Source organism: Nannobrachium achirus (genome assembly GCF_963921795.1).
Source record: "Nannobrachium achirus genome assembly, chromosome: 5".
In the NCBI taxonomy this organism is placed as follows: domain Eukaryota; kingdom Metazoa; phylum Chordata; class Actinopteri; order Myctophiformes; family Myctophidae; genus Nannobrachium; species Nannobrachium achirus.
The window spans coordinates 67,395,476-67,407,899 of NC_137814.1; the positions used below are offsets into that span (position 1 = coordinate 67,395,476).

Here is a 12,424-nt window from a genome sequence, read left to right on the forward strand (position 1 = left end):
GACCGTAGTCCGTGGACTACACTGATCTAGCATCGTGGACTACACTGATCTAGTAGATAGAGTTGGTTAAGGCCGTAGTCTGTGGACTACACTGATCTAGTAGATAGAGTTAGTTAAGACCGTAGTCTGTGGACTACACTGATCTAGTAGATAGAGTTGGTTAAGACCGTAGTCCGTGGACTACACTGATCTAGTAGATAGAGTTGGTTAAGACCGTAGTCTGTGGACTACACTGATCTAGTAGATAGAGTTGGTTAAGACCGTAGTCTGTGGACTACACTGATCTACTAGATAGAGTTGGTTAAGACCGTAGTCTGTGGACTACACTGATCTAGTAGATAGAGTTGGTTAAGACCGTAGTCTGTGGACTACACTGATCTAGTAGATAGAGTTGGTTAAGACCGTAGTCTGTGGACTACACTGATCTAGTAGATAGAGTTGGTTAAGACTACACTGATCTAGTAGATAGAGTTGGTTAAGACCGTAGTCCGTGGACTACACTGATCTAGTAGATAGAGTTGGTTAAGACCGTAGTCCGTGGACTACACTGATCTAGTAGATAGAGTTGGTTAAGACCGTAGTCCGTGGACTACACTGATCTAGTAGATAGAGTTGGTTAAGACCGTAGTCCGTGGACTACACTGATCTAGTAGATAGAGTTGGTTAAGACCGTAGTCTGTGGACTACACTGATCTAGTAGATAGAGTTGGTTAAGACCGTAGTCTGTGGACTACACTGATCTAAGATAGAGTTGGTTAAGACCGTAGTCTGTGGACTACACTGATCTAGTAGATAGAGTTGGTTAAGACCGTAGTCTGTGGACTACACTGATCTAGTAGATAGAGTTGGTTAAGACCGTAGTCTGTGGACTACACTGATCTAAGATAGAGTTGGTTAAGACCGTAGTCTGTGGACTACACTGATCTAGTAGATAGAGTTGGTTAAGACCGTAGTCCGTGGACTACACTGATCTAAGATAGAGTTGGTTAAGACCGTAGTCTGTGGACTACACTGATCTAGTAGATAGAGTTGGTTAAGACCGTAGTCTGTGGACTACACTGATCTAGTAGATAGAGTTGGTTAAGACCGTAGTCTGTGGACTACACTGATCTAAGATAGAGTTGGTTAAGACCGTAGTCTGTGGACTACACTGATCTAGTAGATAGAGTTGGTTAAGACCGTAGTCTGTGGACTACACTGATCTAGTAGATAGAGTTGGTTAAGACCGTAGTCTGTGGACTACACTGATCTAGTAGATAGAGTTGGTTAAGACCATAGTCTGTGGACTACACTGATCTAGTAGATAGAGTCGGTTAAGACCGTAGTCTGTGGACTACACTGATCTAGTAGATAGAGTTGGTTAAGACCGTAGTCCGTGGACTACACTGATCTAAGATAGAGTTGGTTAAGACCGTAGTCTGTAGACTACACTGATCTAGTAGATAGAGTTAGTTAAGACCGTAGTCTGTGGACTACACTGATCTAGTAGATAGAGTTGGTTAAGACCGTAGTCCGTGGACTACACTGATCTAGTAGATAGAGTTGGTTAAGACCGTAGTCTGTGGACTACACTGATCTAGTAGATAGAGTTGGTTAAGACCGTAGTCTGTGGACTACACTGATCTACTAGATAGAGTTGGTTAAGACCGTAGTCTGTGGACTACACTGATCTAGTAGATAGAGTTGGTTAAGACCGTAGTCTGTGGACTACACTGATCTAGTAGATAGAGTTGGTTAAGACCGTAGTCTGTGGACTACACTGATCTAGTAGATAGAGTTGGTTAAGACTACACTGATCTAGTAGATAGAGTTGGTTAAGACCGTAGTCCGTGGACTACACTGATCTAGTAGATAGAGTTGGTTAAGACCGTAGTCCGTGGACTACACTGATCTAGTAGATAGAGTTGGTTAAGACCGTAGTCCGTGGACTACACTGATCTAGTAGATAGAGTTGGTTAAGACCGTAGTCTGTGGACTACACTGATCTAGTAGATAGAGTTGGTTAAGACCGTAGTCTGTGGACTACACTGATCTAAGATAGAGTTGGTTAAGACCGTAGTCTGTGGACTACACTGATCTAGTAGATAGAGTTGGTTAAGACCGTAGTCTGTGGACTACACTGATCTAGTAGATAGAGTTGGTTAAGACCGTAGTCTGTGGACTACACTGATCTAGTAGATAGAGTTGGTTAAGACCGTAGTCTGTGGACTACACTGATCTAGTAGATAGAGTTGGTTAAGGCTACACTGATCTAGTAGATAGAGTTGGTTAAGACCGTAGTCTGTGGACTACACTGATCTAAGATAGAGTTGGTTAAGACCGTAGTCTGTGGACTACACTGATCTAGTAGATAGAGTTGGTTAAGACCGTAGTCTGTGGACTACACTGATCTAGTAGATAGAGTTGGTTAAGACCGTAGTCTGTGGACTACACTGATCTAGTAGATAGAGTTGGTTAAGACTACACTGATCTAGTAGATAGAGTTGGTTAAGACCGTAGTCCGTGGACTACACTGATCTAGTAGATAGAGTTGGTTAAGACCGTAGTCCGTGGACTACACTGATCTAGTAGATAGAGTTGGTTAAGACCGTAGTCCGTGGACTACACTGATCTAGTAGATAGAGTTGGTTAAGACCGTAGTCCGTGGACTACACTGATCTAGTAGATAGAGTTGGTTAAGACCGTAGTCCGTGGACTACACTGATCTACTAGATAGAGTTGGTTAAGACCGTAGTCTGTGGACTACACTGATCTAGTAGATAGAGTTGGTTAAGACCGTAGTCTGTGGACTACACTGATCTAGTAGATAGAGTTGGTTAAGACCGTAGTCTGTGGACTACACTGATCTAGTAGATAGAGTTGGTTAAGACCGTAGTCTGTGGACTACACTGATCTAGTAGATAGAGTTAGTTAAGACCGTAGTCTGTGGACTACACTGATCTAGTAGATAGAGTTGGTTAAGACCGTAGTCCGTGGACTACACTGATCTAGTAGATAGAGTTGGTTAAGACCGTAGTCTGTGGACTACACTGATCTAGTAGATAGAGTTGGTTAAGACCGTAGTCTGTGGACTACACTGATCTAGTAGATAGAGTTGGTTAAGACCGTAGTCTGTGGACTACACTGATCTAGTAGATAGAGTTGGTTAAGACCGTAGTCTGTGGACTACACTGATCTAGTAGATAGAGTTGGTTAAGACCGTAGTCTGTGGACTACACTGATCTAGTAGATAGAGTTGGTTAAGACCGTAGTCTGTGGACTACACTGATCTAGTAGATAGAGTTGGTTAAGACCGTAGTCCGTGGACTACACTGATCTAGTAGATAGAGTTGGTTAAGACCGTAGTCCGTGGACTACACTGATCTAGTAGATAGAGTTGGTTAAGACCGTAGTCTGTGGACTACACTGATCTAGTAGATAGAGTTGGTTAAGACCGTAGTCTGTGGACTACACTGATCTAAGATAGAGTTGGTTAAGACCGTAGTCTGTGGACTACACTGATCTAGTAGATAGAGTTGGTTAAGACCGTAGTCTGTGGACTACACTGATCTAGTAGATAGAGTTGGTTAAGACCGTAGTCCGTGGACTACACTGATCTAGTAGATAGAGTTGGTTAAGACCGTAGTCCGTGGACTACACTGATCTAGTAGATAGAGTTGGTTAAGACCGTAGTCTGTGGACTACACTGATCTAGTAGATAGAGTTGGTTAAGACCGTAGTCTGTGGACTACACTGATCTAAGATAGAGTTGGTTAAGACCGTAGTCTGTGGACTACACTGATCTAGTAGATAGAGTTGGTTAAGACCGTAGTCTGTGGACTACACTGATCTAGTAGATAGAGTTGGTTAAGACCGTAGTCTGTGGACTACACTGATCTAAGATAGAGTTGGTTAAGACCGTAGTCTGTGGACTACACTGATCTAGTAGATAGAGTTGGTTAAGACCGTAGTCCGTGGACTACACTGATCTAAGATAGAGTTGGTTAAGACCGTAGTCTGTGGACTACACTGATCTAGTAGATAGAGTTGGTTAAGACCGTAGTCTGTGGACTACACTGATCTAGTAGATAGAGTTGGTTAAGACCGTAGTCTGTGGACTACACTGATCTAAGATAGAGTTGGTTAAGACCGTAGTCTGTGGACTACACTGATCTAGTAGATAGAGTTGGTTAAGACCGTAGTCTGTGGACTACACTGATCTAGTAGATAGAGTTGGTTAAGACCGTAGTCTGTGGACTACACTGATCTAGTAGATAGAGTTGGTTAAGACCATAGTCTGTGGACTACACTGATCTAGTAGATAGAGTCGGTTAAGACCGTAGTCTGTGGACTACACTGATCTAGTAGATAGAGTTGGTTAAGACCGTAGTCCGTGGACTACACTGATCTAAGATAGAGTTGGTTAAGACCGTAGTCTGTGGACTACACTGATCTAGTAGATAGAGTTGGTTAAGACCGTAGTCTGTGGACTACACTGATCTAGTAGATAGAGTTGGTTAAGACCGTAGTCTGTGGACTACACTGATCTAGTAGTTAGAGTTGGTTAAGACCGTAGTCTGTGGACTACACTGATCTAGTAGATAGAGTTGGTTAAGCATGATGGAATAATTCATGACAAACTCATTATGGCTTTAACGATTTTTTGTCAAGAAAGATCCAGAGTCAGCACTTCTTTCTGTCATTGCATATCACCATCACATGTTAATTTAGTTTAGCTTACATGCAGTGAGCAGCAGTGAGAACCCAACAGGATGCAATGAGGACTCCTCCACAGGCGTGTTCGAACAGATCAGCTGAACCATTAGCTCTGCGCTGCACGGAGGCCTGCCATGGATGATCCCCAGGATGGGTTCGCCTGCCTCCCACCACCCTGGCATTATCATGAGGCTCAGGTCTGATGTACTGGGGTCTGCCACACGGGGAGAACAGGGCTGGACAAGATGGAGACATACATGAAGCATAAGATGTGTGTGTGCGTATCAAAAAACATGATTCTGACTGTACTGCCCAGGGCTCTGAGGTGGGTGAAGGCCTTATGGAGCATTTAGCTAATGGCGTCACCAACCCTGATGTCAGCCTTGTAAGCAAACTGACCGCCGGTCTCAGTTGGTTCAGTACCAGACGCTCAAAGGCCTTCATGACCTGTGATGTCAAGGCTGGTATATAGTCGTTGAGGACCGAGGAGCGGCTCTTCTTAGGCACCGGGGACGATGCAGGAGGACTTCCACAGCTGTGGCACCCTCCACGCACGCGCACGCACACACACACACACACACACACACACACACACCCACACACACACACACACACACACACACACACACACACACACACACACACGTATATCTTAATTAAATACTCACGGACATCAACAGTGACTCCAGGTGAACTGACTGTAGCGATGTTGTTCTTTGCCTGACAGTTGTATGTTCCACTGTCAGTGGGTTGGATGTTAGAGATGGTAAACTTCTCCTTCTGTGCCACTGTAATGTTGTCTTTGAAAATGATGTAACTCTGGATTGGTGGATTTGATCCACTGCTGCTGCAGTTGAAAGTGACTGAACCTCCTTTGACAACACCTCCTGGTGGACTTACTGCCAAAAGGACGTTCTTAGGACCATCTTTTGGAGAAACATTTATGTCACTTTAAAAGCCCTCTTTATGACACAAAAACTAAACACGCTTCAACAAATGATGCTGTGTTACTGAACAAGAACCTAAAAAGTGTATTCCGCTTACACTGAACATCTAGATGGTGAGGTGATGATAGCTGTGGTCCATGTTCGTTTGTCCCCTGACAGACATACAGTCCAGATTCTGCTGAAGAGACATTGTTCATCACCAGCTGAGGACCAGTGGAGACATATGAGATGACTCTGTACCATCTGTACCAGATGTAGATGTGTACTGGTGGGTTGGCATCACTGCTGCAGGTCAGAGTCACATTGATGCCCTCAACAACTTCTCCTGGTGGATCCACTGATATTGAATGAATTACCGGAGGGTCTGTGGAGGAATAAACATTGATATACTCAAAACACTTTGTTGTGTATGCAGTATCTTCCACCAGGAATGAACAATAACAATAATTAATTGATGGGCAAGCTACTTGAAAAATGTAGTAAGCTAAGCTAACCTAGCAAACATCTCTAAGAACTCCAGAACAGGAGCAGATCAAGTCCATCTGTCATCGAACATTTCTGCACGTCTGAGAGACCTCCAAAACAGATCCAATATTATCACGTCGAAATATGACCCCACTTAGACGTCAAAAAGAAGTTTAATATGTGAACGTCTGATTAGTTAATTCTTTTGGACGTTTAGGACGATGCTGTTGTGAGACAAAGCATGAAAAGGCTTTGTTTTGCAAAAAAGGTTTTACAAAAAGTAAACACGCTTCAACGCTATTACTGAACAAGAACCTAAAAGAGTTTATTCCGCTTACACTGAACATCTAGAGAGATTAGATGTGATCTCTGTGATCCATGTTTGTTTGTCCCCTGACAGACATACTGTTCAGAGTCTGTAGTTGACACATTCTCTTTCACCAGCTGAGGACCAGTGGAGATAGATCTGTTGTCTCTGTACCAGGTGTAGATGTCTACTGGTGGGTTGGCATCACTGCTGCAGGTCAGAGTCACTTTGCTGCCCTCAACAACCTCTGGTGGATCCACTGATACTGAGGGAATTACCGGAGGGTCTGTGGAGGAATAAACATGTATACTAAAATAACACTTTGTTGTGTATACAGTATTTTCCACTAAGAATGAACAATAACAATAATTCATGTGAATAACAAAAACAAATAATAATACATTGATGGGCAAGCTTTACTTGGAAAACGTAAGCTAAACTACTAGTTACTCTTGATTAAAAATGGCTACAGCGAAGCTATCCCTAAAGAAATGTAGTAAGCTACGCTACAAGCTACATGGAAAAAAGTAAAATGAAATGTCATAAACATGCAGATTTCTATGAAGACCCTTGGTGAGAAGACATCACCCTAAATGTTGAACCTCCTGAATCTCGTAGAATGATTGAAATCTTTCTATACACTTGAGGTCCTAAGGAGAGACATAGTACCTTTTGCCTGCCAAAGGAAGCTTCTTGTCGTTTATAAAACAAAAGGGAGGAGTTTAGCTTATGTGAGCTGTGTTACCTGAGACCTGTGACAAATAACCACAATCTGTGCAAGTGTGGTTACTATCTCAGATCAAAGATATTGTTCAGCTCGTATGAGTTTGAGCAGCCTCATAAAAGGCCCTACTGTCCATGACGTCAACATAGCACGGACCAATCAAATGTTGTGAACAGTGCTAATTCTTTTGTTAAACACGTTTTAAGCTTATGTGAGCTATGTATTACCTGGCGCCCTGTGACAATAACCACAATCTGTGCAAGTGTGGTTACTATTACAGATCAGATAATGTGTAATTGTTTTGTTTAACGCGTTGTGAAACTGACGAACCAATCGCAAGTCTCTGTGTCCATGACGTTATTGTCAAACCTGCGATCGATTGGTCTGTTCTGTTTGCTTAACACATGACATCATGATCAGAACAGCTTTTGATTGGTCCGTGCTGACGTCATGGTTAACACGAAGTGAAACATAGGAGCGGTTTGCACCGTTCAAAAACTCACAGTGAACATCAACAGTGACTCCAGGTGAACTGACTGTAGCGATGTTGTTCTTTGCCTGACAGTTGTATGTTCCACTGTCACTGGGTTGGATGTTAGAGATGGTCTTTGTCTTCCTCTGTTCCACTATAGCGTTGTCTTTGAAAATGATGTAACTCTGGATTGGTGGATTTGATCCACTGCTGCTGCAGGTGAAAGTCACTGAGCTTCCTTTGACAACATCTCCTGGTGAACTTACTGCCAAAAGGACCTTCTTAGGACCATCTGTTGGAGAAACATTTATGTCACTTTAAAAGCCCTCATTTTGAAACTAAAACGAAACACGCTTCAACAAATGATGTAGTTGTGTTACTGAACAAGAACCTAAAATAGTTTATTCCGCTTACACTGAACATCTAGAGAGATTGGAGGTGATATCTGTGATCCATGTGTGTTTGCCCCCTGACAGACATACTGCTCAGTGTCTGCTGAAGACACATTCTCTTTCACCAGCTGAGGACCAGTGGAAATGTATCTGTTGTCTCTGTACCAGGTGTAGTCTACTGGTGGGTTGGCATCACTGCTGCAGGTCAGAGTCACTTTGCTGCCCTCAACAACTTCTCCTGGTGGATCCACTGATACTGAAGGCTTTTCTGGAGGGTCTGTGGAGGAATAAAGATTGATGATGGACACTACATTAACTGCAGGAATAGGAGACAGTATTGCTCACTAGGAATGAACAATAACAATTAATTAACTTTTAATAAGTCCGATTAATCAGCCACACATCGGTATTGGACAATATTTGCTGTTATCGGTCATCAGTATCGGCAAATAAAACTGACATTAACCGATGGCAGTAGCCGATATTTATCTGTTGATAAGCATACATTTTTGTTATTTGCAGCCTACCAAGAGAGTAGATACAATTACTTCAGTGTTGCTAATTCCCCAGTAACGGCAGTAGTTAGTGGCTCTCCCAGAAGTAGCTGGAAGTCGCTAGGGGTGGGGTGTAGAGGTCTGCGCGGGACTAATTTTTTTTATCCCATTACAGCCCGCTCCCGCATGATTTCTGACCACTCCTGCCCGCCGTCACGGTAGTAGTAGTAGTGTGAGAACAAATGAGAGAAAGAGAGAGGAAGAGCGAGAGAGAGAGAGGGCGAGGGACGGGAGTCACGGAGGGAGAGAGCGAGGGAGAAAGAAGTAGAGAGAGACTCCAGTCCACGTACTGTACGTGCGTGCCGCGTGCGTTGTCCTCAGCAGGGCGAATTACGTTCTCTACATGTTCACATCTTGCTAAAGTATAGATATAAGCTCTATGTCTCGTTTATTGCGGGAGAGTGTGGGATTTTGCGGGGTCCGCTGGCTTTATTTTGACCGCCTGCTCCCGCCTGCAGGAATTAAAAGACCGCCTGCTACTATTTGCGACGGGACCTGCAGGTCCGGTGGGAGTGCGCTCCCGCCTCAGACCTCTAGTGGGGTGCACACACGCGCAAGCGCGTGCATGTGAATTTTTAGGATAATAATAATAATAACAATAACTAGTAAGACACCTGAGGGTGGAATGCGACCTCAGGGTGACATGCGACCTCGCCCGCGCCAATTCTTGACTATCTGGCCAACCACAGTGTGTCTCTGACGATTCTAGTTGTCATTCTGGGGGGAGTTTGTTCATGTTTTTGTGAGGGTATCAACCCTAACGGCCACTTCACCTCTGGGACAACCCTATCTTATTTTATTGTTGTTTGGGACACGATCAACACAATCCTGAGTTATTTCTGTATCTGTGTTTTTAGATATTTTAGTATTTCAGCATGACTAGTGATGCATTTTGCATCATCAGTGATGCGTTTTAAAAACTAAATACTACAATTGTGTTCATCATGTCCCAAACAACAATAAAATAAGATAGGGTTGTCCCAGAGGTGAAGTGGCCCTTTAACACATGGGCTGCTCAGGTTTCTAACATTTCTAGCTGTTGCTGCTGCCGCCGTTCACTCACGCTTTATTTTGAAGAGCCTCGGAAGCTTCGTGTGTGTGCACGGGAGTGTCCACTGACGATTGAGGAAGATAATCCCTTTGTTTACAAAAGCTTGCGAAACTAAAATCCAAACGGGAGCCGACCATCGCGGTAAAGTGCCGCCGTGAAAACAATCAGATCTCTGCTTCCCTGGCGTTCTTTTTTTTTTTTATGTTTCAGAGTAGAATGGAAATCAATGCAACCAGCTCGTGCCTTTTTTCCCCCTGTCTCTCTCTCTCTCTCTCTCTCTCTGCTACGGGGTGACGTATGGACTCGGGTCATTCAGAGGGCAGGCATCTGCACGTACAGTTAACCCTTCGTTGTCTCGTCCAGGGACGAGACAACTCCTTTTGGCATGGTGACACCTAGTGGCCTTAACTCGTTACTGAACGAGTTTGGAACCATGGTTGTTAAGATTCAACCACATCTTGGCTCTATTTCAGGAAAGAAACAGAAAAGGAAATCTAAATTTCTCCTTGTACAAATAAATTACCTGATACCGGTATTTAGTTTTCCCTCATATTTTAAGATGTCTTCTTGTTGTCAGGTCAACTTGCTTTACTCTGATTTACACCCTACCTTCCTCGAAAACGTTAATATTAAGTATATTTATGTATTGTATGTATATTAATAAAGGATAAAATAAATAAAATTGGCTAACGGTTTTCCCATTGGATGACGTCATCATGTTTTTTTCTTCAAGGGTTTTCCCATTGGATGACGTCAGCGCAGACACGCAGACATAGATTTCCCTACTTTATAGATAGATATGTATCCATATGCATCACTATATTGTATGGCCACACAGATATGGGCCATGACTTGGCCATCTGGCCAGTGATATATATCGATGACATCAGGGATCTTCATAACTGGGCAAAAAAGAGATTCTGGGGAATATCCATATATGGATTTTTAGATAGGTGATGTCACCTGTGATATCATCTGTTATGTCACAGTGACAAGGCAACCAACCAATAGACTGTAATATGTGTACTGACTGACTGACAGACTGACACGGAGACAAGCTGCTACATTTCTCATGGTATACAACAAGAGGTACAACAAGAGGGGGGGGGGGGGGGGAGTGGGACTGAGCTACTAGGGCCCAAGGTGGAGGGGCCTTAATTATTTTATACTTTAGCAATCGAAAAATAGCAGATAGGCCTATACAAGCTCACAGCGAGCTTGTAGATCTGCTATTTTTGAAAAGTCGTGAAAATGGGTGCAAATCTTTGAAAATATGTATTAACATTTGTAACTCATATTTTGCTTCTGGGGGTAAGTTATGGTCCATAGAAAACAGGCTGAGATATATCCTTGTTTCTGCAGCTTGGATGAATACAATTCAATGGGCGTCAGAAGTCGCCAGATGTAGTATTCCGCATATGATGGGAAATATAATTATTTCGCTTACTCCCGGCCGTGGTAGTGCAGGGCTTTTGGTTACCATGGTAACAAATTAACATGTCAGGTAATCGTTTACATGTGTGGGAATGTTTTAGGCATCCCATAAAAAAACACTTTAAGAATTCCTTCGGTCAGAATTATATAGAGAAATGTGTTAATTTATCTCTGCAGGTTTACTTCAAGAGTTATGGTATTTTCTGTTACCTCCATGTTATGGTCCAGGTTGGGGATAGAAAGGATGCTGATAATCACAGTAAAGCACGCCCTCTTGTGGAATATTGTGATTATACAACAGTTTCCCCCTCCCCCCAAAATCAAATAAATGAATAAGTCACGTCTTAATTAATATATTCGATAGAAATTGTTTTTTTTTTTCTTTTTTTCTTTTTACCTTTTGATTAGGTGTGCGGTAATGCTCGTTTTCGAAGCACGAGTAGATAGCTAATTCGACCAATCAGATTGCTTTGTCGGTACTACCTCTTGTTGTATACCATGAGAAATGTAGCAGCTTGTCTCCGTGTCAGTCTGTCAGTCAGTCAGTACACATATTACAGTCTATTGGTTGGTTGCCTTGTCACTGTGACATAACAGATGATATCACAGGTGACATCACCTATCTAAAAATCCATATATGGATATTCCCCAGAATCTCTTTTTTGCCCAGTTATGAAGATCCCTGATGTCATCGATATATATCACTGGCCAGATGGCCAAGTCATGGCCCATATCTGTGTGGCCATACAATATAGTGATGCATATGGATACATATCTATCTATAAAGTAGGGAAATCTATGTCTGCGTGTCTGCGCTGACGTCATCCAATGGGAAAACCCTTGAAGAAAAAAACATGATGACGTCATCCAATGGGAAAACCGTTAGCCAATTTTATTTATTTTATCCTTTATTAATATACATACAATACATAAATATACTTAATATTAACGTTTTCGAGGAAGGTAGGGTGTAAATCAGAGTAAAGCAGGCTCTTGGGCCAGTTAGGGCATTGGATTGATGACATCAGAAATCTCCATATATGGGCATCAGAGCATGTGAGCGGAGCGCGAGCGGAGCTTTTGACGTGAGCATGAGCGAGCGTCTTTTGAAATGGGTCTGAGTGGCTTTGGAGCGAGGATTTCCCTCCGCTCCTTGGAGCGCAACCTCCTCCGCTCCGAGCCAATCCTGTTGGGGCCGCGCGCACGCAAACAATGAATGGCTCCGCCCAGAACTCATGTGTGATAGAGACACACGGGCGACTACAAAGTCACGCCCCCTCTTGTGACAGCGGCCCCACTTTGGGTAAGGGAGAACGGTGCACTGCAGCTGCCAATGCAGTCCCAATGAGAGGCATCGTGAAATAACATAATTTCAGTGGTTGA

At 43.2% G+C, this 12,424-nt stretch overlaps 1 protein-coding gene across 1 annotated transcript in view; it reads right to left on the reverse strand.

Moving 5' to 3' along the window:
* Positions 1–12,424, reverse strand: part of LOC308285272 (uncharacterized protein) — a gene marked incomplete at its 5' end in the record, with an annotated part of 59,138 nt that overhangs the window by 8,909 nt on the left and 37,805 nt on the right. Inside the window, 6 exons of the mRNA XM_080725988.1 lie at positions 4,721–4,931; positions 5,364–5,621; positions 5,740–6,006; positions 6,446–6,700; positions 7,642–7,902; positions 8,025–8,279. Of these exons, the coding sequence (XP_080582114.1) occupies positions 4,721–4,931; positions 5,364–5,621; positions 5,740–6,006; positions 6,446–6,700; positions 7,642–7,902; positions 8,025–8,279 (1,507 nt within the window). The remainder of the gene's footprint in view (positions 1–4,720; positions 4,932–5,363; positions 5,622–5,739; positions 6,007–6,445; positions 6,701–7,641; positions 7,903–8,024; positions 8,280–12,424) is intronic.